Source organism: Lissotriton vulgaris, chromosome 11, assembly GCF_964263255.1.
Source record: "Lissotriton vulgaris chromosome 11, aLisVul1.2, whole genome shotgun sequence".
NCBI lineage: Eukaryota > Metazoa > Chordata > Amphibia > Caudata > Salamandridae > Lissotriton > Lissotriton vulgaris.
Genome location: NC_141699.1, coordinates 729,910,940 through 729,935,468, shown reverse-complemented (window position 1 = coordinate 729,935,468; position 24,529 = coordinate 729,910,940). Strand labels below are relative to the sequence as shown.

The following is a 24,529-nucleotide window of genomic DNA, read 5'->3' as shown; positions in this document are numbered from 1 at the left end:
ACATTTCCATAATTCCTCCCCCCTTGCCTGTCTCCCTCCCACAATGTGGCTGTGTTTTTCAAAACTCCAGTACAGGCTTTAGTATCCACCAGCAATGCATTATGGGAGTGATAGTAATTTGAACTTACATCAGTGCAGTCATCATGAAAGAATGACAGGCATGCCACACAATACAATTAGAGGCAGTTGAGGACCATGAAATAGTGTGACTGAATTGTGATTTAATATAGAAATACACTGTGAAAGCACCACTAAGCCCCTGTCCATATCTGTCCACAGGAGAGACTTCGCGCAAGACTATGCAGGAGAGGGAGAAGAGGGCACCCCAAAGGGAGAGGAGTGAGGAAGGATCCAGGAATGCAGGGCCCAGCACTGCAAGACCTCCAGCACCCAGTACACATGCAGATGCCACACCAGAGGCAGGCACCATGCAACAGCCATCATCGCCTCTGCTCTATGACTCTCCACAACAGGACCCACAAACACATTCCCCATCAGCAGCCTCAGAGGTGTCGGAAATCTTCAGGCCCAGGAAGCATGATGTTCCCCCGCTACAAATACTTCAAACATCCTCTGATGAGGAAAGGGAGGGTGAGATGCCAAATGAGCCAGTGGAGGCAAACAGAGCTGGTCTTCCGTCCACTCCTGTTTCTGTGTACAGAGGCACAAGACGCCGTAGGGTCCGGGAGGGAAGCGCAAGTGGCCATGGTGACGGTGCCTTCTGTGGGCTGGAAACCACAATGGTGAAGGTGCAGCGCCTGCAGGCAAAAGCAATTACTGCAGTACACCGACAAATACACCACCTTAATAGCAACATGGTGAACATGAACCGGGGGATCACCTCAATGGCGGATAGCATGCGGGACATGGCAGATGGGGTGAGGGCCATGTCTCAGTGCGTGATGTCACTTTGTGACGAACTGCATGAGGACCGCACACAGAGGCGCAGGCAGAGGCAGTGCATGCAACAGCAGACAAATTCCATGAACCGTCTAGCAACCGCAACTTCACTGTTATGTCGCCGTTCTGTTGCAATGCAGGAGGGGCTAGTGCACTGCTGCACAGATCTTACCAGGGGGATGGGGAGAGTTACAACAGCGATGAAAGTGCTGCTGACAAACCAGTCAGCCACCGCAGGAGATGAAGGTGTAGGGGGACATGGATAACACCAGTATTAGGAGTAGCACCCCTATACCGGACGTTAGGAGGAGCAACAGACGCCAAAGTACAGGCCCTGGCTCAGCAGACAATGTTCAAACCCAACCACAGGCATCCCGCAGTGTTGTGCGTGGGCGCAGACAGTAATGCTGCCAAAATTCCAGTGGACATGTGAGGGTGAGGTAACCCGTGTCCACCCAGTTAGGCTAGGCACACTTCGGACTTCACAGATGTGTCTTTTGACATTTACCGTAGTGCCCATTAAACTACGTCTATAACATTGAACCCCTTGCTGTGTCTCTTTACTTACTTAAAAGTAGTTATGTGTGATCTCTGCCCGCCTGTGTCTGCCATCTGTCTGTCGGTATTGCAACTTCTACTGTGTTGGGTTCAGGCAGTTCATGTTCATCATCATGGTCTTCATAGTCGCTCAATTCCACCTCGGTGCCCTTCTTAGTAGCGAGGTTGTTCAACATTGCACAAGTTGCAATCATCTTACAGCAGATGATTGGTGAGTACTGCCGTGCCCCTCCACTTTTGTGCAGGCAGCGCAACCTGCTCTTTAACAGGCCAGAGGTGCGCACCACAATGTTCCTGGTTGATTTATGTGCCACATTGTATCGTCTCTGGCTGGGGGTTGAAGGGTTGAGGTAGGGTGTCAGGATGAAAGAACGGACGGCATATGCACTATCCCCTATTAGAAAATGAGAACGCCATTACTCACAGGCACACATACACATACATCTGCATTATCTATCAAGGGAGTGTCACACAGTAATTTACCTAGCAGGTTTCCTTCTCCTAATTCCCCCGCTGTCAGGCGTGTGTAGATCTCACTGTTTTGGAAGATGTAGGAGTTGTGGGTACTTACTGGGAACTTGGCCACTATGTCCGTGATAATGTACTTGGCATCACAGATTTCCTGTACATTTATTGTGTGGAATGACTTCCTTTTTCTGAAAATGTACTCTGTGGCAGCAGGTGGGCATATTGGGATGTGGGTGCCATCAATACAGCCGATGACGTGTGGGAAATGTGCAATTTGGGAAAAGTCTGTCTAGGTCGTGAGCGGTTCCGCATGAGTTTCAGTTAAGCTGATATAATGATGCATTCTCTGCATCATGGCCTCAAGGAACTTCCTAAAGAAACGGGACAGGCAGCTCTGGGACACCCCACCTATCGCAGCAATTACTTTCTGGTAACTTCCAGAGGCAAGCAGGTGTAGGCTACACAGCACCTGCACATGGGGTGGGATGGCGTGCGCCCTTGGTGTTGGGTGCTCTAAAAGTGGGTGCAGGTCCCTGATCAAGTCCAGGATGGTTTGGGGGTGTAGCCTGTGCCTTTGTAGTATCCCTGCCTCAGTTAGTTGGAATAGGGTGATCCTCTGCCTGTAGACCTGCCCTCCTCCCTTCTCCAGACCCTCTCTCCTTCTGCCTGTAGCCGTAGCCGCCGTCCCTATCACGTAGAATGCTGCCATTCTGGTCAAACTGTTGCATTTTGGGCCCTTTTTTATAGCCTGCACCAGGTTACCACCTGCTTTCAATCCATGGTAAATACTGACTCTTAAATACCGAATGTCATGCAAATTCGGTATTTTAGAGGTTACCTACAACTCAAAAGTAATTTTTACCATTTCTTATTTACCGAATCGGTAAAATTACCAATTCAATAAATTTACTGATTCAGTAAAATTAACGATATAGTTTTTTTGACACCTAAATGTCGAAATCCAAATACCGGTCGGTAACGGCCGAAATTCTGTATTTTCGGCCGTTACCGACCGGTATTTGGCTACCTACATCTGGCCCATAGTCGTTGAAAGGTCAACTTTTAGGCAGTGTTCATGCTGATTTCAGCATTTCTTTGTCGAGTCATTTATGAAGCAAATCTGCGTTTTAACATTTTGAGGCTTAGTGCAATAAGCATGACTACTTTACAAGTCCTTTTTAACTCTTAATTGACTCTCACTGTTCAGATCAAATACTCCATGGCCAAACAGTTAAATCACAAGTTGGTCATAAACTGTTTCTCCTATTTGTAGCTCAGGAGGACATGCTCTAATCCTTTCGTGGGTGAAATTCCCAGCAAAATGGGTTTTAACAGTTGTTATTTCCAGCAAACCTTTTTGGGACAGAAAATTCTGCAAAAAGGTATTGTTTGTTGTGTTCTCCAGCAAAGGGTAAATTTTCAGGATTCTTCAACTGGAGTCAACACCATCTATCTAAAGTTTCATAAGTTAGTGAAAACGTAGAAAAAAATGTGTTAAAGCGAATGGAAGCATCGCTACGCAACTTTCTCAACGGTCCTAAATGGTAACTTCCTTAAACAGAAGGTTTGACTTGATATTTCAATGAATTTGACTGTTTCTTGATCTATAACTTGTAGCATATTTAATTCCTAATAAGGAATAAATATTAGTAGATGGACACTCTATTGAACCCAGATTTTGGTGTATGAGTTATAATTTTGTATTTCCTAACGTGTATTTTATAGCATTCAGGCAAGTTCTAATTGTTCACCACATAGACTACAAATAGAACTATTGATATAAATGTAAACAATTTCACCTTTCTTTCATTAGTGTTTAAGGCATTTCTTGAGTGCATTATGCTTATGATGGCAATAAAGACAATCATTTTTGGAAAAGGTTTAGGTGCTTAGCAATTCAGCTTCAGGTTCCATGGAATCGAACGGATAATTAGGCTTAAGCAAATGTATACTTTCTTTCCTTTACCAACTATGTAACTCTTGCAAGTTCAGCCTTTTGTAGTTATAAATGACTGAGGTTAGGGAAAGCGGCTCCCAGAGTTCCTTTTGAGTTGACAAGTTACTAAACATAAATGAAGCTTGGCAGTCTTTTGGGATGAAAGTGCAGATGGTAAAGTTCACTGGAAGCATGGCTTTATGAGCAGAGAAATTGCAGGGGTTTATTGACATCCAGTTTTCTTTGTGCACATGCATATGGCTGCCCAAATTGGAAGATCCGACGGTTGGTTGTGTGTGAGTGGCAAATTGTGTCCCAAATTGAGGGCTAGCTTTGGGTTGTTTGTGTGCCCACATGTAGATTTCTCAGTGGACATTATTTTGGGATCTGTCTAAACAAACGGCTGAAGTTCTTCATTGCTTGACTGTGGGTTCTGTATGACTGAATCAATGGTAGAGTCCAGTAGAAGCTCAGCTCTGTGTTTTGGTGAGTCGACAGATGGCTGAGTTTATTTGGAAACAGTCGACAGGTTTTGGGATCAGAGAGGGTTAATTTCTCATTTCTGAGACAAAATAAGTGATGATAACAGAAGGTTACTAATATGTTCCATGTATGTTGACCAATAGTTAGTACTTTCTTCTAATTATTTTCTCCACCTTTCCTCTTCAGGAGTCGAACAAAAAATAGAATGTGGTATGGAGTCCTGGGAACAAAAGAGCTACTCCACCGTACATACAGAAATCTGGAGCAGAAAGTGCTTCTGGAGGTGCTTCATTTTTCCTTGAACTATTAATTCTTGATTTCTAGTGCTCTCTTTGAAGTAATCTGTGATATTTGGTTTCTACAAAGGATCAAATAGGTGTGGTTCTGTAATGTGCCGAATGGGCAGCTCTGATAAAATGATCTTCTGTTTGTTACTGCTCTGGCTGGACTGGCAGTGTTTAACTATGGACCTTATTTTCATCAGCTATTCTTCAGGGACAGCTTAAAGCTACTCACTATCAACCTTTCATAACATACTTTATCCTTGATTCGGGGCTCCTGGTATTGAATTTTGAATTTAATGTTTTTGGCCACCACTTTGAGACCCATGGGTGATATGTGCACTTAATAAAATCCTATGACTATGAATTTTCTGATTTCTGAGATACTCCTTTCTGGCATTTTTGAGGAGTAATGTGCTTGGAAAATAACTTTGTATTTCACTTGTGTTATTCTTTTCCATTCCCTCTCCATCTGGTCAATGTCAAATAAGAGCAGTTCTGTGGACTGAAGGATGGTTCTGATCCATTGCCTGACCTCTACTTGGAGTTATGTGCATGCTTTGGCAGCAACCACAAGCTTTTCAAGTGCTCAACTTGATGGCAGATACTGATAATTCCCTCACAAACCAGACTCAGTGCTCAAACTGTATCTTCAGAAATCTCAGACTTAAAGAATTTGCGACCTTTACACAGGTAGGAAGCGCCTTGTAGTGGGCACAATATGCATGGCAACTTTGACTTTTGGAATTGATTTAGAGGGTGCTTCCTTAACTATAATATATTCTTCATCATGCCAGTTGACCATCCATACCCTTAGACCATGCGTCTCTAGAACCTGGCTATACAAATTAATTAATTTTTCTACCAGATGTTGTTCAGAGGAATTTGGGAGCAACATTAGGGCCGTCATGAAACAGGTGGTTTCTAGCTCAAGGAGTACCATAGCACCAGGCACAGCTCTCACCAAGATGTCTGGAACTTTCGTTCTAGAACCTTAAGTCTATGTTTAAAATTTTTAATTTCATAAGAATAATGCATGGTGTACCTGCTAGTCACTCTGACCCTACCACCACCCAACAGTTGATGTAAAAACCCAATTATTTATAAATGGACTAAAATTAGTTTTGACTGTGATTGTAAACAATGATGTAATCAAGCCATATTAAGACAATTCTGATACCTAAAATAATGTAAATATTAGTTTCAGGTATATTTCTAAAAGTATATGTGTCTGTACAGTCGAAGACATTTGCATCAGTCGTGGCCAAACAAGCAAGTGCCACAATTAAGATTACCTTCTAAATCAGGCATGTCAAAATTCAGTCCCCCAAATCAAGCATCTACACGACATCTGATGCTGTAAGTGTAACTTGAATGCAGCAGATCAGGACCTTCCCAGCTCTTTTGATCATTGACCAACCACAGTTGTCAGTGATTTATTTGGAATGCAGCATTCAGCTAAACAGTTTGAATGTCAAACATCAGAGCTGTACTGGCAGAGGTAAGTATTGGGCCCAGAATATTGGATGAAATTGTTTAGGCTTCACAACTCTTAAAGACGAACTCTAGAAAACATCTGATGCCATGGTAATGATATTTTGTACCCAAAGTAAAGACTCGCAGTAATTTGTGCCCTTGAATGAAGCTGTGAAAACTTTAAAGCTAACTTTGTTTTGGTGTTTTCAATGTGAGTTGTGAGTTTTTGTTTCACATTAGCGGCTACTGAGGAAATGGGGGGTATTGTACGGTGTTGTTGTGCACCTCACCATGTGATACACTTTCCAACTCCTTAAGGTCTGTTAGGCCTGGCATCCTTGGCATGGTTTCGCCTGTTTTTTTGCTTCTGCCTCCTGTATTTTTGACAGTATGCTGGACTTTATTTTTGCTGGATTTTTTTTTTTAACTCTGTTCACTTTACCATTGCTGATCCGTGCTAAAGTGTAAGTGCTCCCTGTGAAAAATATGATTGTGATTGATTATCCAGGACTGGCATATTTGATTTACTGTTAAGTCCCTAAGTGCACTGTGTGTGCACAGGATCTGTAAATCAAATGCTACTAGTAGGCCTGCAGCACTGATTGTGCCACCCACATGAGAAGCCCTGCAAACATGTCTCAGGCCGGCCACTGCAGTGTCTGCAAGTGCAGTTTTAAACTGCCATGTCGACCTGGCAAGTGCGCCCACTTGCCAGGCCCAAACCTTCCCTTTTATTGCATGTAAGGCACCCCTAAGGTAGACCCAAAATAGCCCCATGGGCAGGGTGCAGTGTATGTGAAAGGTAGGACATGTACTGGTGTGTTTTATATGTCTTAATAGTAAAATACTGCTAATTTTGTTTGTGACTATTGCAAGGACTATCTGTTCCCTGGGATATCATTGGAGCTGCCTTGTCACAATTCTACAAGTGTAACTTCAATTGGGAAGAGATAGAGATTTAGAGTCTGGGTTCCCTGAACTCAGGATTCAAAGACTCGTCTTTCTGTGAAGGTGGTTTTTAAATTGTGTGTTTTGAAAATGACACTTTTAGAAAGTGGGCATTTTCTTGCTTTACCATTCTGCACCTCTGCCTGCCTTTGGAATCCACATCTGGTTTAGACTGACAGTTGGGCTGTTTGTGCATTCACTCTAGACAGTCACACAAAGGGAGCTGAGGTGTGCCCTGCATATCCTGACTGTTCATCACCAGACTGATGGGCCTTCCTGAGCTAGAGTGGGGGTGCGGAGTTGTCGCTGACAGCTGAATATAGCTGTGCCTGTCCTCTCACAATGATGTCTCCACCCCCATATAGTATGTCTGGACCTAGGTGAGGCCAAGGCAGGATCTGTGCACTACAGGGACTAGCCTTTGAAGTATGCCTACTTCAAAGTCGGAAAGGGGTATAAGTATTGGACCTCTAACCCCACATTTTGGATCAAGAGGATATTCTGCCAAGAAGATCTGGAAAAGCTGTAGGAGGAGAACTGCTACTCTGCCGTTTGCTGTATTGTGCTGGCCTCCTGCTTGCTGCTACTGTCTTGGGCAGATGGACTGAACTTTCCTATCCTGCTTATCAAGGTTCTCCAAGGGCTTGTGCGTGCTTGCTTCTTGTTGGAAGGCTCAGGGCCATCAAAGACTTTATCTGCAGCTCCCCTGAACTCCTCTGATGAGAGTTTGGACCTTCCCAGTGGTGCCAATTCCATTACTGGGTCCATGGAGGTGGTTTTGTTGCTTCAAGGACTAAAAATCCATGCATCGCCCTTCAGCTCCTGTTTTTCCTGCCACAAGCTTGACATGCGATTGAAAAACCAATGCATTGCTGCTGTGCGGTCAAAAAGAATGGACGCAGCACCTGTTTGCGGCTTTGAAAATCAACACAATGCTTGTTTCGTCACCACATCGATCCAGCGTGCATGGATTTTCCATACATCGCACCTGTGTGCCAAGTCTCCAGCGACGCCATAAGGAGACAAGGCTGCGGGCAAGAATTCTCCTTTCAGTAAGGAATCGACACAACACTTCTCCTCTGTGCAGCAGAACTGATGCTTTCATTCCCCTGGGACTCAGAAATTGACGTATCGCTTATGTTTTCCGAGGCTTCCCTCCTCTGTGACTGTTTTCGTCTCAGATTTTGCTGCATCAAATATACTTTGTGCTAAAATCGATGCATCCATGGAGTTCTATGGGCAACCGTATGTTTGATTTTTGTTATTTGGTCTTGTTTGTTTCAGATCTATCTAAACTAGTGTGCTGTCCATTTGTAGTGTTTTCACTGTGTTACTGTGTGTTTTATGCACAAATGCTTTACACATTGCCTCTGAGATAGGGCTGACTGCTCGTGCCCAATTACCAAGGTGGTGAGCAGGGTCCCTACTTGGACAGGGTGCATACCACTGACAACTAGAGACCCTAATTTCTAACAAGGGCTCCTAGGTTTCATTTGTCAAACCTTCAGCTCGACCCTGGATAGATGTGGCTTTGAGCAGCAGTGCTACACAAAGGAACAAGTGTAAAGAATTTAACCAGCAGCAAATCAATTGTCGAAGAAATGCACCAAAGAAAAACCAACCATTAATTAAAAATATTTATAGAGACTACAACGAAAAAGATCCACCAAAGGAATTAGGAGATATAGTACATCAAAGCATTTCACTCAGCCGCAAACAAGCATTGACACTTAAAAACATTTCCTACAAAAATTTGACATAGTTACCTCCAGGAGAGAAGCAGTCTTCAAGCAGTTCCAGGTGCTTTATCCTCAGTTCAGTGGATTTTTTTTTTTTGATAAACAAATTTTATTGATTTTATTAAAAATTACCAGCCAATCATCAAGGTTCCATAATTGCAAAGGAATGCATACAATGATCGGACAAGTCCATACAAATCAAAAGGACAGCATTTGGAGAATCCCCTACTAAACTAAACAAAGCCTCCCAACCATTTCCCCCAAACCCTGCGATACTTCTTGGGGCAACCACATGCTGCATACATTGTTTTCTCTTGAGCGTCGCATCAGTCAACCTCCGCCCACCACTTCCCGGCAGTGGGAGGGTCAGGACTTTTCCAAACAAAGGCTATATCCCTCTTTGCCATTGCTGTAGTATAAAACAGTTTTTCATGTCTGGAACCGTCCAACCCATCTGTGATGCCCAGGATCGCATGCTTCGGATCAGTTCAGTGGATTTCTACGGAGTGGTCTTGATGCTGACACTTCAGGATGTTCAAGGATGCTGTGTATACTCTGCTGTCATGGAGGGGTCTTCCTGCAGGGATTCATTGGTCCGCGATGGGGGTGAGGGGGCCCAGAGCAGAGGTTTTAACATTCCACCAGGTCCTCTTCAAATTGGTGTTCACGAGTCACGTTAGGAGAGAAGGGGTCACGGTCATCTCATTTTTTAATTTGGAAACAGCTTTTATAAATACTTGTTTTTTTTTAACTGCTGATGTTGAATGAGATGAGTGAAAGCTCAGGGGGCCAAGTTGTTATTTTTTAATTCCTTTTTGCACACACACTTTGAGCAGCTTCTTGGGTCAGCGTTCTAGTTGCTGGACCCTGCCCAGGCTTCATAAGAGCCAGATGACTCGACAGTGCAGCGGTAATTGAAAGTGTTCACAAGTCTTGCTAAGCGCAAAGGGGTCACTGTCATCTCTTTTTTAAAACCGGAAACTGCTTTTAACCCCTTGCATGCTCATTACTAGCTCAGCTCGTCATGAGCTACAGTGCTCCGGTGCTCATGATGAGCTGAGCTCGTCATGGCCATTAGAACGCTCGCACGCCGGGATAATTCCCCTGCTGTGCTGAACGTTCTATTGAAACGGGTGTGGCCGTGACAAGCTCAGCTCGTCATGAGCACAGGAGCACTGTAGCTCATGACGAGCTCAGCTCCTCATGCGCACCGGGGCGCAGCAGGAAAATTACCCCAGCAGCCAAGGAGTTAAACATACTTGTTTTTTTTAACTGTTGACGTTTAATGAGCTGAGTTAAAGCTCAGGGGGGCAAGTTGTTATTTTTTAAATTATTTTTTGCACACGCACGTTGAGCAGCCATCTTGGGTCAGCGTTCTAGTTGCTGGACCCTGGTCGGGCTTCATAAGAGCCAGATGACGTGGCCGCACAGCAGTAATTGTAGGTGTTCACAAGTCACGTTAGGCGCGAAGGGTTCACTGTCATCTCTCTTTTTAAATTGAAAACTGCTTTTAAAAATACTTGTTTTTTAACAGTTGATGTTGAATGACCCGAGTTAAAACTCAGGGGGGCAAGTTGTTCTTATTTTAATTCCTCTTGCACACACACTCTGAGCAGCCATCTTGGGTCGGCGTTATAGTTGCTGGACCCTGCTCGGTCTTCATAAGAGCCAGATGACGCGAGGTCGCCAATGCAATTATCTACAGATAATTATTGCTATAGCGCGGAGCAGCTCAGACAGTTTAATACAGCCCCAGGATCGAACTGTGTCCATTCCATCATTCCTAGTAGTTTAGATCCTGGCTTTGCGCATTGCCCACTCAGGCTCTGTTCTCCCTCCCCCCCCCTTAAAATCCGGCCTTCTCAATAACACCACAAAATGTTTTTATTAAACTGCAGATCACTGCCTAAACATGCAGCAGAGACGTTCATCTTGTTAATGGATGAAAGTCCAATTGTTTTTTTTCTCACAGAAACCTGGCTGAACTCTGGTTCAGAGCCCGACATTGTTCAATCCCTTCCCCCTGATTATGCAACGCAGAGGTTGGCTAGGACGACAGGCAAAGGGGGCGGTATCGCCATTATCTATAAAAGACACCCTAGCTATCGGACTTTTGGAAGTCCTCTACTAGATTGCGAGAACCTCCATATTTAGATAGGATTCACGCCCATGCTCTCCCTTTCAGACATCCTAATATATCGTCCTCCTGAATCTATGGGCCAATTTTGTAAATCTTTATTCAATGGTCAGTTTGGCGTGGATAAAATATATGTGGGAAAACTACCAGGTTCGAGGCATGTGGGCTGCTGAATTCATATCTGTGCATAGATCGCCGCCTAGTGTTGGGTCCGGATGATTGCACATTGTTGTCCTGGAAGAGTCTTCGAAGTATCACGAGATAGGTGGCTCCTCCCCTGGACTACAGTGCGCATGGGCATCGACTGCATCCCCAGATTGTTTTTTTCCGCTATTGGGTTCGGATGTGTTTCAGTTCCCTCTGTCGGAATCGATAGTTGTTTAATTTTCATTACTTGAGACCAAAAGGTCATTAGGATCTCGCGTCGGTATTGTTATCGGTCGGGTTGGTTATTCATCGGCTCCGATCAACTGCTGCCCTTCCGCGTGCTGTCGGCGCGGACGGGCCTACACGACGCTCCAGACTACTTCAACATGGAACGAAGTCCATTTAAGAGGTGCCCAGTGTGTGCCTCAAAGTACCTGCACATCGACGTGCACCCAGTGTGCAACAAGTGCTTGTCGCCGGACCACGACGAGGCCAAGTGTATGGCCTGCTCCAAGTTCCGGTCGAAGAAGACTCTCAAGCTACGCCGGGCCGCAAGACTGCAGGCCCAGAGTTCGGCACCCCCACCAGCAAACATCTTTGAAGAGGATGTTGAAGACGACACCATCCTAAATGTTTCGGACTCTAACCCGGCGTCGGAGGGCGGGGAAGACTACGACGCGGGAGACGAAGAGTTCGAGGAAGTCGTCGAGGAGGTAGGGGACGACGACGGGGCCATTGCCACCGTGGAGGATAGCTCAGAGGAGGAGCATCCTCAGACTGACTCCGGGGTCAAACCCCATCATAAGGCCCAGGTCGAGGGATCGCCTTCGGGCCTTACCCAAGACCTCAATACTCGTCCCATGGCCCCGCCTCCTGGCCCGGCCACGGACATTGGTGATGCGCCACTCCCGGTCCAGAAACCGAAAGTGAAGCCATCGGGGTCAACACCATCAGGATCGAAACCGAAAGTGCAAGTCGCACTGGTTGGGTCAAAGGCGCCGGAGACCTCGGCGCCGAAGAAATCCAAAATGGCTGTCGAGCCCAAGAGCCACGCCAAAATGGCCGATCCGAAGACCACGGTGCCGAAGCCTAAGGCTAAGACCCCCGACGCGGCGGCGTCGACGCCGAAGCTGGTCGACGCTCTAAAGAGTCGCGTCGACGCCAAGAAGGTCGATGACCATAAGAAGGCCCCGAAGAAGCGTCAGGACGACCCCAAGCCTATGACTGCACCAATCCCAGTCGAGAAAGCAAAGGGAGGTGCCGCGTCGGCTCCGAAGACGGCTGCTTTGGTCGCCGACCCAAATCCGGACTCTGAGGACTCGCTCGAGCCGATCCGGCCCTCCCCATCCCTCACCAAGAAGGTCTCGGAGTCCCTGCAGCGGATTCGGGAGGAAGCCGCGGCGACCGAGCCAAAGGACGCTGTGCCGCACAAGCCTCCACAGAAGCCGGCAAAGGCGCAGAAGCCGATTCACTTCACGATACCGCCGAGAACGGCGCCGAAGGCCTTCGCTCCGAAACATGGGGCCGGGGTGCCTTTAAAGCTGGTTTCAACGCCGAAGGCATCATTGGTGGTGCCGAAGACACGGCATCAACCACTGGCAGACGAGGAGCGTCGAGAGGTCATCATCGACGCCAACAGAGGCAAGCTCTCTCTCCTCAAGAGGAAAATCACCCCGGAGCCTGCGTTGGAACATTTCCATATTCCCCTTAAAAAGAAGTTGGACTCTGCCGGTGCATCTGCCCCTATGGAGCCGACATCTCCACAGGGTCTGGACCTCTCACCCACTCACTCTAACGCTGGGGAGGGTGACGGAGACGAGGAGGACGAGTATAATTATCCAGCATACTCGGACCCAGAGGATGTCCATGAGCCATGGTCTGCAGGAGGCGACCCCGAGGACCCTCAGTCAGGACATGAGCCGCAGCTTTTTGCTGCAAAAACTTCACCAACGGAGGACTCTGCAGCCTTCAACGCTTTGATTGAAAGAGCTGCGGCCAACCATGATGTCGACCTCCACGCCGACCCAGTGGATGTCGACTTTCTTTTTGACACTTTCTCAGTGGCTGAAAAGACCGTCAAGACATTGCCAATGCTCAAGGGTGTGCTAAAGCATGCGCCAGAGGTTTTCAAGGAGCCCACCCGGGCAAGAGTCATCAATCCTCGCATTGATAAAAAATACAAGGCAGCGCCCACTGACCCAACATACATCAAGGGACAGTTGCCACTGGACTCTTTGGTTGTCTCCAACGCACGTAAACGAGCCAATTCACAGACCACGGGTGATGCTCCTCCCCCTGACAAAGAATCAAAGGTGTTTGAGGCATCAGGGAAACGTATTGCTGCGCAGGCAGCCAACATATGGCGCATATCAAACACGCAGGCGCTACTTGCACGCTACGATAGGGCACACTATGACACCCTAGAAACACTTCTACAGCACTTGCCAGATCAGTATAAGGAGGGTGCGGAAATGCTGATTCAGGAGGGTAAACTCATTACCAATGCCTCCATCAAGTGTGCGCTAGATGTGGCTGATACCGCCTCGCGAGCAATAAATACTAGCGTTCTGCTGCGCCGGCATGCATGGCTCAGAATATCAGGCTTTAAACCAGAAATTCAGACCACCATCCTCAACCAAACAGTAAATCCAGACCACCTGTTTGGACCTGAAGTAGATGCCACACTCGAAAAGATGAAGAAGGACACTGACACCGCTAAATCTATGGGTGCCCTTCAGTCCCAGCAGTTTCGGGGTGGTTCCTTTTGCCGCTCCAATAACAGAGGCACCTCAAGGGGTCAAGCGTCACAATCCACACAATTCTATAAGACTAACACCCAAACCTCATATACCAACAAGGGTAGGGGTGGATACCGTGGCAACAACGTCAAGGGCAGAGGACGTGGAAATAACAGCTCCAGGTCCTCCACCGCGAGCAAACAGTGACGCCTTGTCACTGCCCCCCGACCACACAACACCGGTCGGGGGGAGACTCCAGCAGTTCCTGCCCGTGTGGAGGTCCATCACCACGGACAGGTAGGTCAAATCTCTTATTCAGTACGGTTATTGTCTGGAACTCACTTCCATCCCACCAAACATACCTCCAAAGAACCGTCCTATGTCCGGCGAGCACTTGCACTTGTTGCAGCAAGAAGTTCAGGTCATGCTGCAAAAAGGGGCAATAGAGCTCGTTCCACTGCAGGAAAGGGGAACAGGGGTTTACTCCCTGTACTTTCTAATCCCAAAGAAGGACGGATCTCTCAGGCCCATCCTGGACCTCAGACCTCTCAACATGTACATTCTGTCAGAGCATTTCATATGCTTACTCTGCAACAGGTTCTTCCACTGCTTCAGCAAGGGGACTTCCTGGCAACTCTGGACCTCAAGGATGCATATTTTCACATTCCCCTGCATCCTTCACACAGAAAGTATCTAAGGTTCACCATTCAAAACCAGCACTACCAGTTCAAGGTTCTGCCCTTTGGGGTCACCACGGCGCCCAGGGTCTTCACGAAGTGCCTGGCGACAGTGGCGGCGCATCTAAGACGTCAGAACATCCACGTATACCCCTATCTGGACGACTGGCTCATTCAAGCAAAGTCGCACAGACAGTGCGCCGACCACGTGTCCCAAACCATTCCCCTTCTGCACGATCTGGGATTCTCACAGAATTACCCAAAGTCCCATCTCCAGCCCGCTCACATACGGCGGTATCTGGGCGCGACCATAAACACTCTGGTGGCTACAGCACAGCCAAATTCAGTGAGGATCAACAGCATTCTATCGCTGATTCAAAAATTCAGACCTCAACACTCACTTCCAGCACGAGTGTTCATGCAGTTGATCGGCATGATGGCCTCCTGCATCTCCATTGTCCCGCACGCGAGACTACATATGCGCCCGCTTCAGGAGTGCTTAGCACGTCAGTGGACTCAGGCTCATGGGCAATTGAAAGACCTAGTGTTGGTGAGCGGTCGGGCATACAACTCTCTGCATTGGTGGAATCCACAAAACCTTTGCAAGGGCCGACCGTTCCAGGAGCCTGTGCCACAGATTATCCTGACGACGGACGCTTCTCTCCAGGGTTGGGGAGCGCATGTACTCCACTACACAGTGCAGGGACTATGGACACTACAGCAAAAGAAGATGCACATCAATGTGTTGGAACTGATGGCAATCTTCATGGCCTTAAAGGCGTTCAAAGTACATCTGTGCAACAAGGTCGTGTTGATCCGGACGGACAACATGACGGCCATGTACTACATTCAGAAACAGGGAGCGACACACTCTCCACAGCTGTCTCATCTGGCTCAAAGCATGTGGAAGTGGGCCATTCAGAGGAACATCTTTCTCATGGCAGAACACCTCCCAGGCAAGGACAACCAGATGGCGGACCTGCTCAGCAGGCACAGCCACCAGATGCACGAGTGGGAGATACACCCATCAGTACTCCAGCCGTACTTTCAGACATGGGGTCATCCAGAAATAGACCTGTTCGCCACAAGGGAGAACGCAAAATGCCAAAGCTTCGCCGCCAGGTTCCCACACCCGCAATCGCAGGGCAATGCGATATGGATGAACTGGTCAGGCAAATTTGCGTACGTTTTTCCCCCAGCACCCCTGATACCGCTGGTGGCACGCAAGCTCAGGCAGCACTCGATGACCCTCATCCTGGTTGCTCCAACGTGGGCTCGCCAACCATGGTACACCACGTTTCTGGAACTGTCCGTGGTACCGCATTAAAGGCTCCGCCTCACACCCAGCCTTCTGACGCAGAGCCATGGAGACATTCAGCACCCAGATCCGCAACAGCTCAACCTGGCGATCTGGCTCCTGAAGTCCTAGAGTTTGGCTAGCTTAACCTTCCTCCGAATTGCATGGACATCATTCGGGAGGCAAGAAAGCCCACTACTAGAGCCTGTTATGCGGCCAAATGTTTCATCTGTACCAGTGTAATTTGGCATATACTTCCATCCGCATTCACCTGTCTGCGATGGCCGCATACCTCCAAAATAGACAGCACCTTTCACTTTTCAAGGTGCCTGCTATCAAAGCTTTTCTGGAAGGACTCAAAAGGGTCATTCCACCACGGACCCCTCCAGCTCCAGAATGGAACCTCAATGTGGTTCTTACAAGGCTGATGGGTCCTCCCTTTGAGCCACTACATTCCGGCGAACTTCAATTCTTGACTTGGAAGGTGGCTTTCCTAGTAGCAATTACATCGCTACGGAGGGTTAGTGAGCTGCAGGCCCTCACAATTCAGGAGCCTTTCTTCCAGGTTCATGCTAACAGGGTAGTGCTCCGCACTAACCCTAAATTTCTACCCAAGGTGGTGTCTCAATTCCACATAAACCAAACAATTGAGTTGCCAGTGTTTTTCCAAAATCCTGAGTCACTGGCAGAGCGGATGCTCCACACCCTTGACGTCAAGAGGGCACTAATGTATTACATTGACAGAACCAAGGATTTTAGAAAGATTAAGCAGCTTTTCGTTGCCTTTGCGTCACACCACAAAGGTAACGCTATTTCCAAGGCTGGTATTGCTAGGTGGATCGTGAAATGTATTCAGATCTGTTATGCAAAAGCTAAACGCACTCTTACAATTCCACCAAGAGCCCACTCCACCAGAAAGTTGGGGGCCTCTATGGCCTTCCTTGGAAACATTCCCTTAGAGGACATATGTAGAGCAGCCACATGGTCTACCACACATACATTTACAAAACATTACTGTGTAGACGTGCACTCTAAACAGCAGGCAGCTGTAGGGCAAGCTGTTCTCAAGACACTTTTCCAAACTGCTGCAGCTGGCACGGGCGGCCGCCGCTAATGGAGGGACTGCTATGTATTCTATGCACAGATATGAATTCAGCAGCCCACATGCCTCGAACTGCAAATGCTACTTACCAGTATGCATCTGTTCTTGGCATGTAGGGCTGCTGACATTCATATCGCCCGCCCTCCTCCCCGGCGCCTGTAGCAGCTGCAGTATTTACATGCATATCATGCCATGGTCATCACTCACAAAGTTCACTCCATCTCGGCCACAATGGCTAAAAACAATCTGGGGATGGAGTCGATGCCCATGCGCACTGTAGTCCAGGGGAGGAGCCACCTATCTCGTGATACTTCGAAGACTCTTCCAGGACAACAATGTGCAATCATCCGGACCCAACACTAGGCGGCGATCTATGCACAGATATGAATGTCAGCAGCCCTACATGCCAAGAACAGATGCATACTGGTAAGTAGCATTTGCATTTATGACTTGGTTGTTTCCACTTAAAGTGGGGTCAACATGTTTCTGCCCTTATGTGTATGATTTACTGGGCTTTCGTCAGGACCATCAGTTTGTGTACCTCAGTGGTATGGGCACGCTAATGCCCACCCTTACTATATGTCTTTCTCTATATGTCTTTCTCCCCGGCGGACAGTCATAACAATCTATATTCAGAGGAGACTGGCCCATACAGCAGGGTCCATTCTTTAGAGGCCTTCCCCCCCAATGGACTGTGAGTCATTCCAGGCTATTTCATCACTTGTTAAGAGCGGATTACCTAGAGACTCTGCCCCTCCCAAGAATCTGAAACAGGCAGTCGAATCGGTCCATCCGATTATCCTGGATTTGATCAATTCCTCGATCTCCACTGGTGTGGTCCCTGCTTTGTGGAAAAGAGCTGCAGTGAAATTTCTCTTGAAAAATCCTAGCCTGGACCCTGATTGTCTCAGTAACTATCGCCCTATCTCGCTCCTCCCAGGGATTAGCAAAATAGCGGAGAAACATGTTAATTCAGCACTCTCCATGTACTTGAGCCCCACCCTTTTTAATATTTATATGGCTCCTCTTGCAGACATTGATCTTCCCTTTGGGGTGCAAATTGTGACTTACACCGATGATCCCCAACTGGTTGAAGCGCTGAACCATTCAGACAAGGCCTCTACTGGCCTTTGTCCTTGTCTTGAAGAAGTAGCCAAATAGATGAAACACTCGCATTTAAGACTGAATGGCGACAAGACTGAGCTTATGCTCCTTGACAATCCTTCTCTTTTTAAAGCGGACACCATGTGGCCAGCCTGTTGGGTCCTGCACCTGTCCCTAAGTCAGAGATAAAGAGCTTGGGCTTTTAGCTGGACCAAGACCCTAGCTTCAAATTACAGGCTAGGAAGGTTGTGGCCTTCTGCTTTGGCATCATAAGGATGCTCCGTAAAGTGGTCCCTCTGCTCCCCTTCCAGGCAAGAAAGCTATGGTCCAGGTTCTTATTCGTTCACGCCTGGACTAAGGAGTGCCCTATCTGTGGTGCGCCGAGTTCTGTCCTTGATAAATTCCTAACAGTGCAGAACTGCGCCGCAAGGATTCTTTTGGGGATTCTGAACCGTCAGACTGCAAAACCCTCCATGAAATCCCTCCACTGGCTCCCTGTTCACGAGAAAGTTCACTTCAAGGCTTTGTGCAATATCCACAAGATGTTAGGAGGAAAGGGACTAGCGATTAACTCATCTATGGTCCAGCCTCATCGAGCAAACAGGCGGCTGCGCTCAGATGAGTTATACTTGGCCGCTTTTCCCCCAATGCCGCCAAACTGTGGATCTCCCTCTTCATCTATGAAGGAATCCAATCATATGGCCTTTCGTAAGTTGCTAAAAATGTGGCTCTTTCCAAAGTGATTCTTGAGGCTTTAGTTTAACCACTTCAGCGATGGGATGCCTCCGGGTAGCTACGCGCTCCATAAGTGCTGTTTCATTCATTCATTCCTCTCTGGTCTGACCGAAGTCCAGTCACCACTGGACTATCAGTTATCTAGTGTCATAGTCATATTTTTATCTCTGCTGTAGCTTGCATTCTGGGTGACCAAACTGCACTCCTGAAGCTCTACCAGGTCCACAGACTCTGGACGGTCTGTTGGACCTCGTCCCCAGCCGCTGCACCACAGCGGGCGACGATCTGGTCTGCCACTTGCCCTTAGCAGGCTTATTCAGCTGTTGTGTCCCTATGCTGCGATTAGGAGGACATTCAACCTACCCTTGGAATCTCTTTGCTCTGGCTGGGCTCTGGAGAAAACTTCTCCTTGAGCAGGACACAGCAAGCACAGTCCCTCTATTTCACTAGTCACTAGTTGTAGCCGGCACAGTCCACGTCAGTACAGCTTCTCTTAGCCTGGAACTTGGTGCAACAGGGCAGTCCTTCTTCGGACCTTCTTCCCAGTCCAGTCGAAATCTGAGTTCAGGTTGTCGGGGTTGCCGTATTTATGTACATGTAATGTCCTCAGCTTAGGATGCGGTTGGGAGCCAATAGGCTCCTAAGTCGATAGATAGACATTGCAAGTGGACAGGGAAGCCATCTAAGTATATGTACTGGACACTGGTGATTACGAGTTCCCCAGTTCCATGATGGCTTCACTGGAACCAAAGATGTTTGGTATCAAACTTCCCATATTAATAAACCCACACAGATTCCAGTAATGGATTTATTAATACATGCAGCCAGAGGGGACCTTTGAGGTACCCTCTGAACCCTACTTGTCCACTAGTGTTCTGGCTGACTGATACAGTTCAGCCTGTCACCACAAACAAGCTTCTGACCCCCTAGGAGGTGAGAGCCCCGCTCTCAGAGGCCAGGAACAATGCATGCTCTAGCAGGCGGTGGTTACACCTCCTCCAACCAGGATAACTAGCAAGCAGCATACCAAAGCCAGAGGCTTCAACGTCTCTGCTGCCTTTGATAATGCAACCCTGGCATTCCCCAGACCTGAGAGATGCCAGCCTTGTCCTGAGGCCTATTTGGGACCAGGACAGATGGTAAATTAGTGTGAGAGTAAGCATGGAGCACAAACAGGGTAAGATACACCCCTAAAATTAGCTGGCTGATTGTCCCAGTCTAAGAAAATTCTGCCATCTCGGCGATGGCAGAATTTTGGAAACTAGGAGAGAGTTATTTCACTTCTTACAGGCAGTGCTCATATAGTGGGCGTAGTGACCTCAAAGGGCAGGTAGGTCATTGACTACTACTCTTCACTACCCTAAATGTAGGATTTGGGTGGCCCATTTACCCAGAATTTCAGATTCTACTGACTAAAAAGAAAATGGGGTTACTTCTTTGGACTATTGGCAGCAAACCGTGCCTGCCGCACAGAGGTTTGACCGTTGCAAAGACCCGGCTGGTCTGGCAGCTGTGCATCCTCCACAAGTTCCGGAGGGTTGCCAGCACTTCACCAAGCAGCCAGTATCTCCCTTGGGGTAGAGGAGCTACTCCCCTGCAGCCTGCAGGCACCGACTGTGATGTCCAGTGTAAAGAAGCTGCTGTTCACCGGATGCACGAAGCAGTAGCTGCCCAGGAGAAGGTCAGCACACTGAAAGAGGTCTGATCCATCTTTCTGCCAAGTCTGAATACGCCAGTACCTCCACAAGCCTTCCTGTACCAATAACCGGGGTACAGGACTCCTTGCCGCGACCAAAGCTTGTGTAAAGCCATGTCCAGGCTTTAACGGCATCACTGATGACAAGCTGACCAGGGACGTCAGCTTTGTAGAGGCCAGCACAGAGAGTGGCCCAGCTGTCCAGTTTTTGTTCCCCTTGTAGGCACGACCGAAAACCTGGAGCACCTTGACGCACGAGAGTCAGCCTGGTACATACACTGCACCTGAGTCACCCTGCACGGGCCTAAGGGAACGAACAGTTTCTCTGAGCTCCAGACTTGTTGCCTAGTTCCCCTTTGCATCCTATTTCCAAGTGCCCCACCCCTTTTCAACTGCGTAGCTTGAAAGGTTACTAACCCATCCAGCACCTCTGCAAATGGACTCACCAGGACAAATAGGACGAATCTGCTGGTGGAAATTTGGTCCTTGTCCCCCTACGACCTCCCGACCGAAAGGGGTCCCACGGAAATGTTTTGCAAGTATATGTATGCAGTGGATATTCTTTCTCCCATAGGAAATCTGTAAAACATCTATTCTGAAAAAGTACTTACCTATTTACGAAGCTCTTGGTTTCAAGATATATATAAAAATGAATGTATGACGTTAACACGCATGCATTCACAACGCATACCATCACAACGCAGCTTTTCAACGCAAAATCCATTACAACGCATGCTATTACAAGGCATGACATTACAACTTAGATGCTATTACAACGCATGCCATTACAACGTAAGTATAGGTAAGTATATAATTTAAAAATTATTTATTTATTTTTAATTACATTTAAATTATTTTTAATTTATTTAAATACATTTTTCAATGTATTTAATATATTTCAATTTACTATTCTAACTCCAGGGGGTTGTAATAGTAGGGTAAGTGTTGGATAGTGTAGGGGTTAAAATTACTATTCTAATTCCAGGGGGGTGTAATAGTAGGGTAAGTGTTGGATAGTGTTGGGGTTAAAATTACTATTCTAACTCCAGGGGGGTGTAATAGTAGGGTAAGTGTTGGATAGTGTAGGAGGTAAAATTACTATTCTAACGCCAGGGAGTTTGATAAAAAAAAATCAAGTAAAATGTAAAAAAAATATTTAAGTAAATTAAATTATAATTATAAAAATATTAACTTTAATTAAAATATTATAATTTTTAAGTAAATGAAAATTAAAGTAAAATAAAATGTTATTCAAATTAAATTTAAATTAAATGTAATAAAATATATAATATGGAGTTAGAATAGTAATTGTAATTAAAATATTTAAATTATTTTAAATAAATTAATTTATATTTTATTTAAACAAAATGAAATTAATATTGCATGTAAATAAAGTATTAAAATTAATTTTAGTAAATTAATATTTAAAATAAATTAAAAAAAAATTAAATTCAAGAAAAGAATTTTAAAATTCAATTAATATTAATTAAATTAAATACCCATATTTACGTTGTAATGACATGCGTTGTAATGGATCTTGCATTGTAAAAGTTTTGTTGTAATGGTAGTGCGCTGTGAAAGTTGCGTCGTGATGGTTGTTTCCCTATAAAAATACCTGTTATTTTTCTGAATTGGTATGGAGCCCCTTTATTTTTGAGTGTGTGCAACAAAGGTCTAATACTCTCTGATAAGACTGCTCGACCACACTACCCTAGATAATAGAGAACCTTGGCATTACTAGAACAAGCCCCTCTCCACTTATAAGGGCTACCTGGACTCCTTACACGGCATACCTCTTTTAGGAAACTATATAAAGAGCCAGCTTCCTACACTTTCCATTATTTTAATGAAGGCCAGTTCAATTCAATGGAAATTTTAATGGTTAGTCCATCGAGTTTTCGGTCTCCAGGCATCTAAAATGTACTTGAGACCATCTTTAAGAGATTGTGTCAATGTTAAAATACATTCTAGACTCCTTTCAGTAAAATAGACCTGCATGCAGAAAATAACAAAGAAGAAATGATTACAATGTGATAAAAACAATGAAATCATGAAGCACGTCACCAATAAAACTATGATGCAACTCAACCTGCAATCGGTCCTCAAGGATGCATGCAGCACCTAGAAGAAGTGTGAGAGACTTGGGGCCTGATTCTATCTTGGCGGATGGTTTACTGCATCACAACGGTGATGGATATCCTGTCAGGCGAAATCTAAAATCCCCTAGGATATAATTGGAATATTCATCACCGTTGCGACGGAGTAACCCTTCACGCCAAGATGGTAATCATGCCCTTAGTCACAACAACACAATGGAAAGCTCCCTCACTCATGAAACCACATAGTGGAAAGCAAGACCGTGATTGACATACGTAGTGACTCAAAATCACAATTTAATTACACAAATACTGTGCAAACAACTGAAAGTGTGGCTCACTGGTTAGAGCAGGCAGACCCTGAAGCAGAGGTCAGACCCGGGACCAGGGTTCAATTCCCGACGCGGCAGGGTCTTGAGCTCAAATGTCCACGGACTCGATAATTCTCGCTTCGGTGCCTGACCTAATCATGGGTTCACACTCTGCAACTCTGGGCATTAAGCTTGCTTAATCTCCACAACGGCCCCCCGCGGCGGGATGCCTGGCTTTCACCTTGGGGATGCCCGTTAGGGGCTATCTCACAGGGAAAAGCCAGGACGGGTTCCCAAGGCAAGCGCCGAGATGCCTCCGGGTAGTCGAGCGCTATATAAGAACATAAAAAAAAAAACAAAAAAAAAAAACGGTGTAGTGTTGTGTTATAAAAGTAGTGGCTTACATCTACAGAAATATTCAAAGCGGGACTTACAAAAAGCTGTAGAACAAAGAATTAGTAAAAACAAGAAGCACAACATCCTAAGTCTTTCAGAATAAATATTAAAAAGTTATAAGACCAAAACAGCTATACTAGCATCTTAACTTTATAAAGGAGTGAAACCAGTCCTCATAATCTACCTGTGTGTGCTACCGCTAGGGGCAAGGGTATAAATCCACTGCTGGCTACGGGTGTTAGCAGGAAAGTGAGAGGTTGGTGCTTGATAAATCCACGTTCTAAATGGCCGCCATGACAGCCGATCAGCGAAGTGCAGACCTGTAAAATGAAGCTGCCATATTGGAGAAAGTTGTGTGACTAAATGTAGTTAGACCAAAATAGCCGTACTCGCGTTAAACGCCCTCTAATATGAAGGCTTCATCTGAGAGACCATCCCAGAATACTGAAAGCAGTTAGGCAGTTTGTTCCATGTCTGAAAATATTGAAGCATCGTACATGTATAATGTAATTTTAGCACAAGTAGCAGAACTGATTTACCGGACAAGAGCATTCTGTTTGGCTATTGAATTGAGTGTGGCTATCTATACAGACAGCCAGTATTGTTTTGGAGTGATACATTAGTTTGGACAACTGTGGTCACAAAGGGCTTTCATGACATCCTCTGGTACTCCGATTAGAAATAGGACATACATTTTTAATCTGTTTAAGGCGTTGCAGCAGCCTAAAGAAATATTGGTGGCACAGTGTATAGCTCATAAGTCTGGTCATGTCATAGTCACATTGGGCAATAGTTTTGCTGATCAGATTGCTAGATTCTGTGTTCTTGAAACTGTCTATGACATCAGAAGATCAAGAACAAGGGAAAGAACACAGAAATATAAATCTGAGATAAAAACTGGATAAACTCACAAGACAAGTTGTTTTTTGTTGAAACCAGTACCAGCAACTCTCAGTGAGCGTAGGGAAGAGGTACCAGAGGATGAAAAGAAACAGTGGGAAACAACTGGCAGTAAGAAAGACTATAATAACATTTAGGTAACTCCATATCACTAATATGTACTTTATATTTCTTATAGAGACTTTTAGCCACAGATTCCTCACCTTTACAATATTCTTCAGCGGTGAGACTGGATATGAAAACTTTTCGGCAGTTCCTCTGCGTGCCAGTAGTTGGACCAGTGCGACTCTGCACTGATGCCGTCCAGCTCCAGAAATTTGAACCGTTCCTATATAGGTCCCACTCCTGCACGTTGATGTCAGTGCTTTTCAAACTGCACCACTAGCCGCAGATCCGGATAACTC

General features: G+C 46.2%; 1 protein-coding gene across 23 annotated transcripts in view; it reads left to right on the top strand.

Moving 5' to 3' along the window:
- DGKD (diacylglycerol kinase delta) overlaps positions 1-24,529 on the top strand; it is a 1,053,390-nt gene that overhangs the window by 708,285 nt on the left and 320,576 nt on the right. For all 23 annotated transcript variants that reach the window (XM_086943829.1, XM_086943836.1, XM_086943828.1 and 20 more), the window contains one exon: positions 4,532-4,628. In XM_086943829.1, the coding sequence (XP_086799955.1) occupies positions 4,532-4,628 (97 nt within the window). The remainder of the gene's footprint in view (positions 1-4,531; positions 4,629-24,529) is intronic.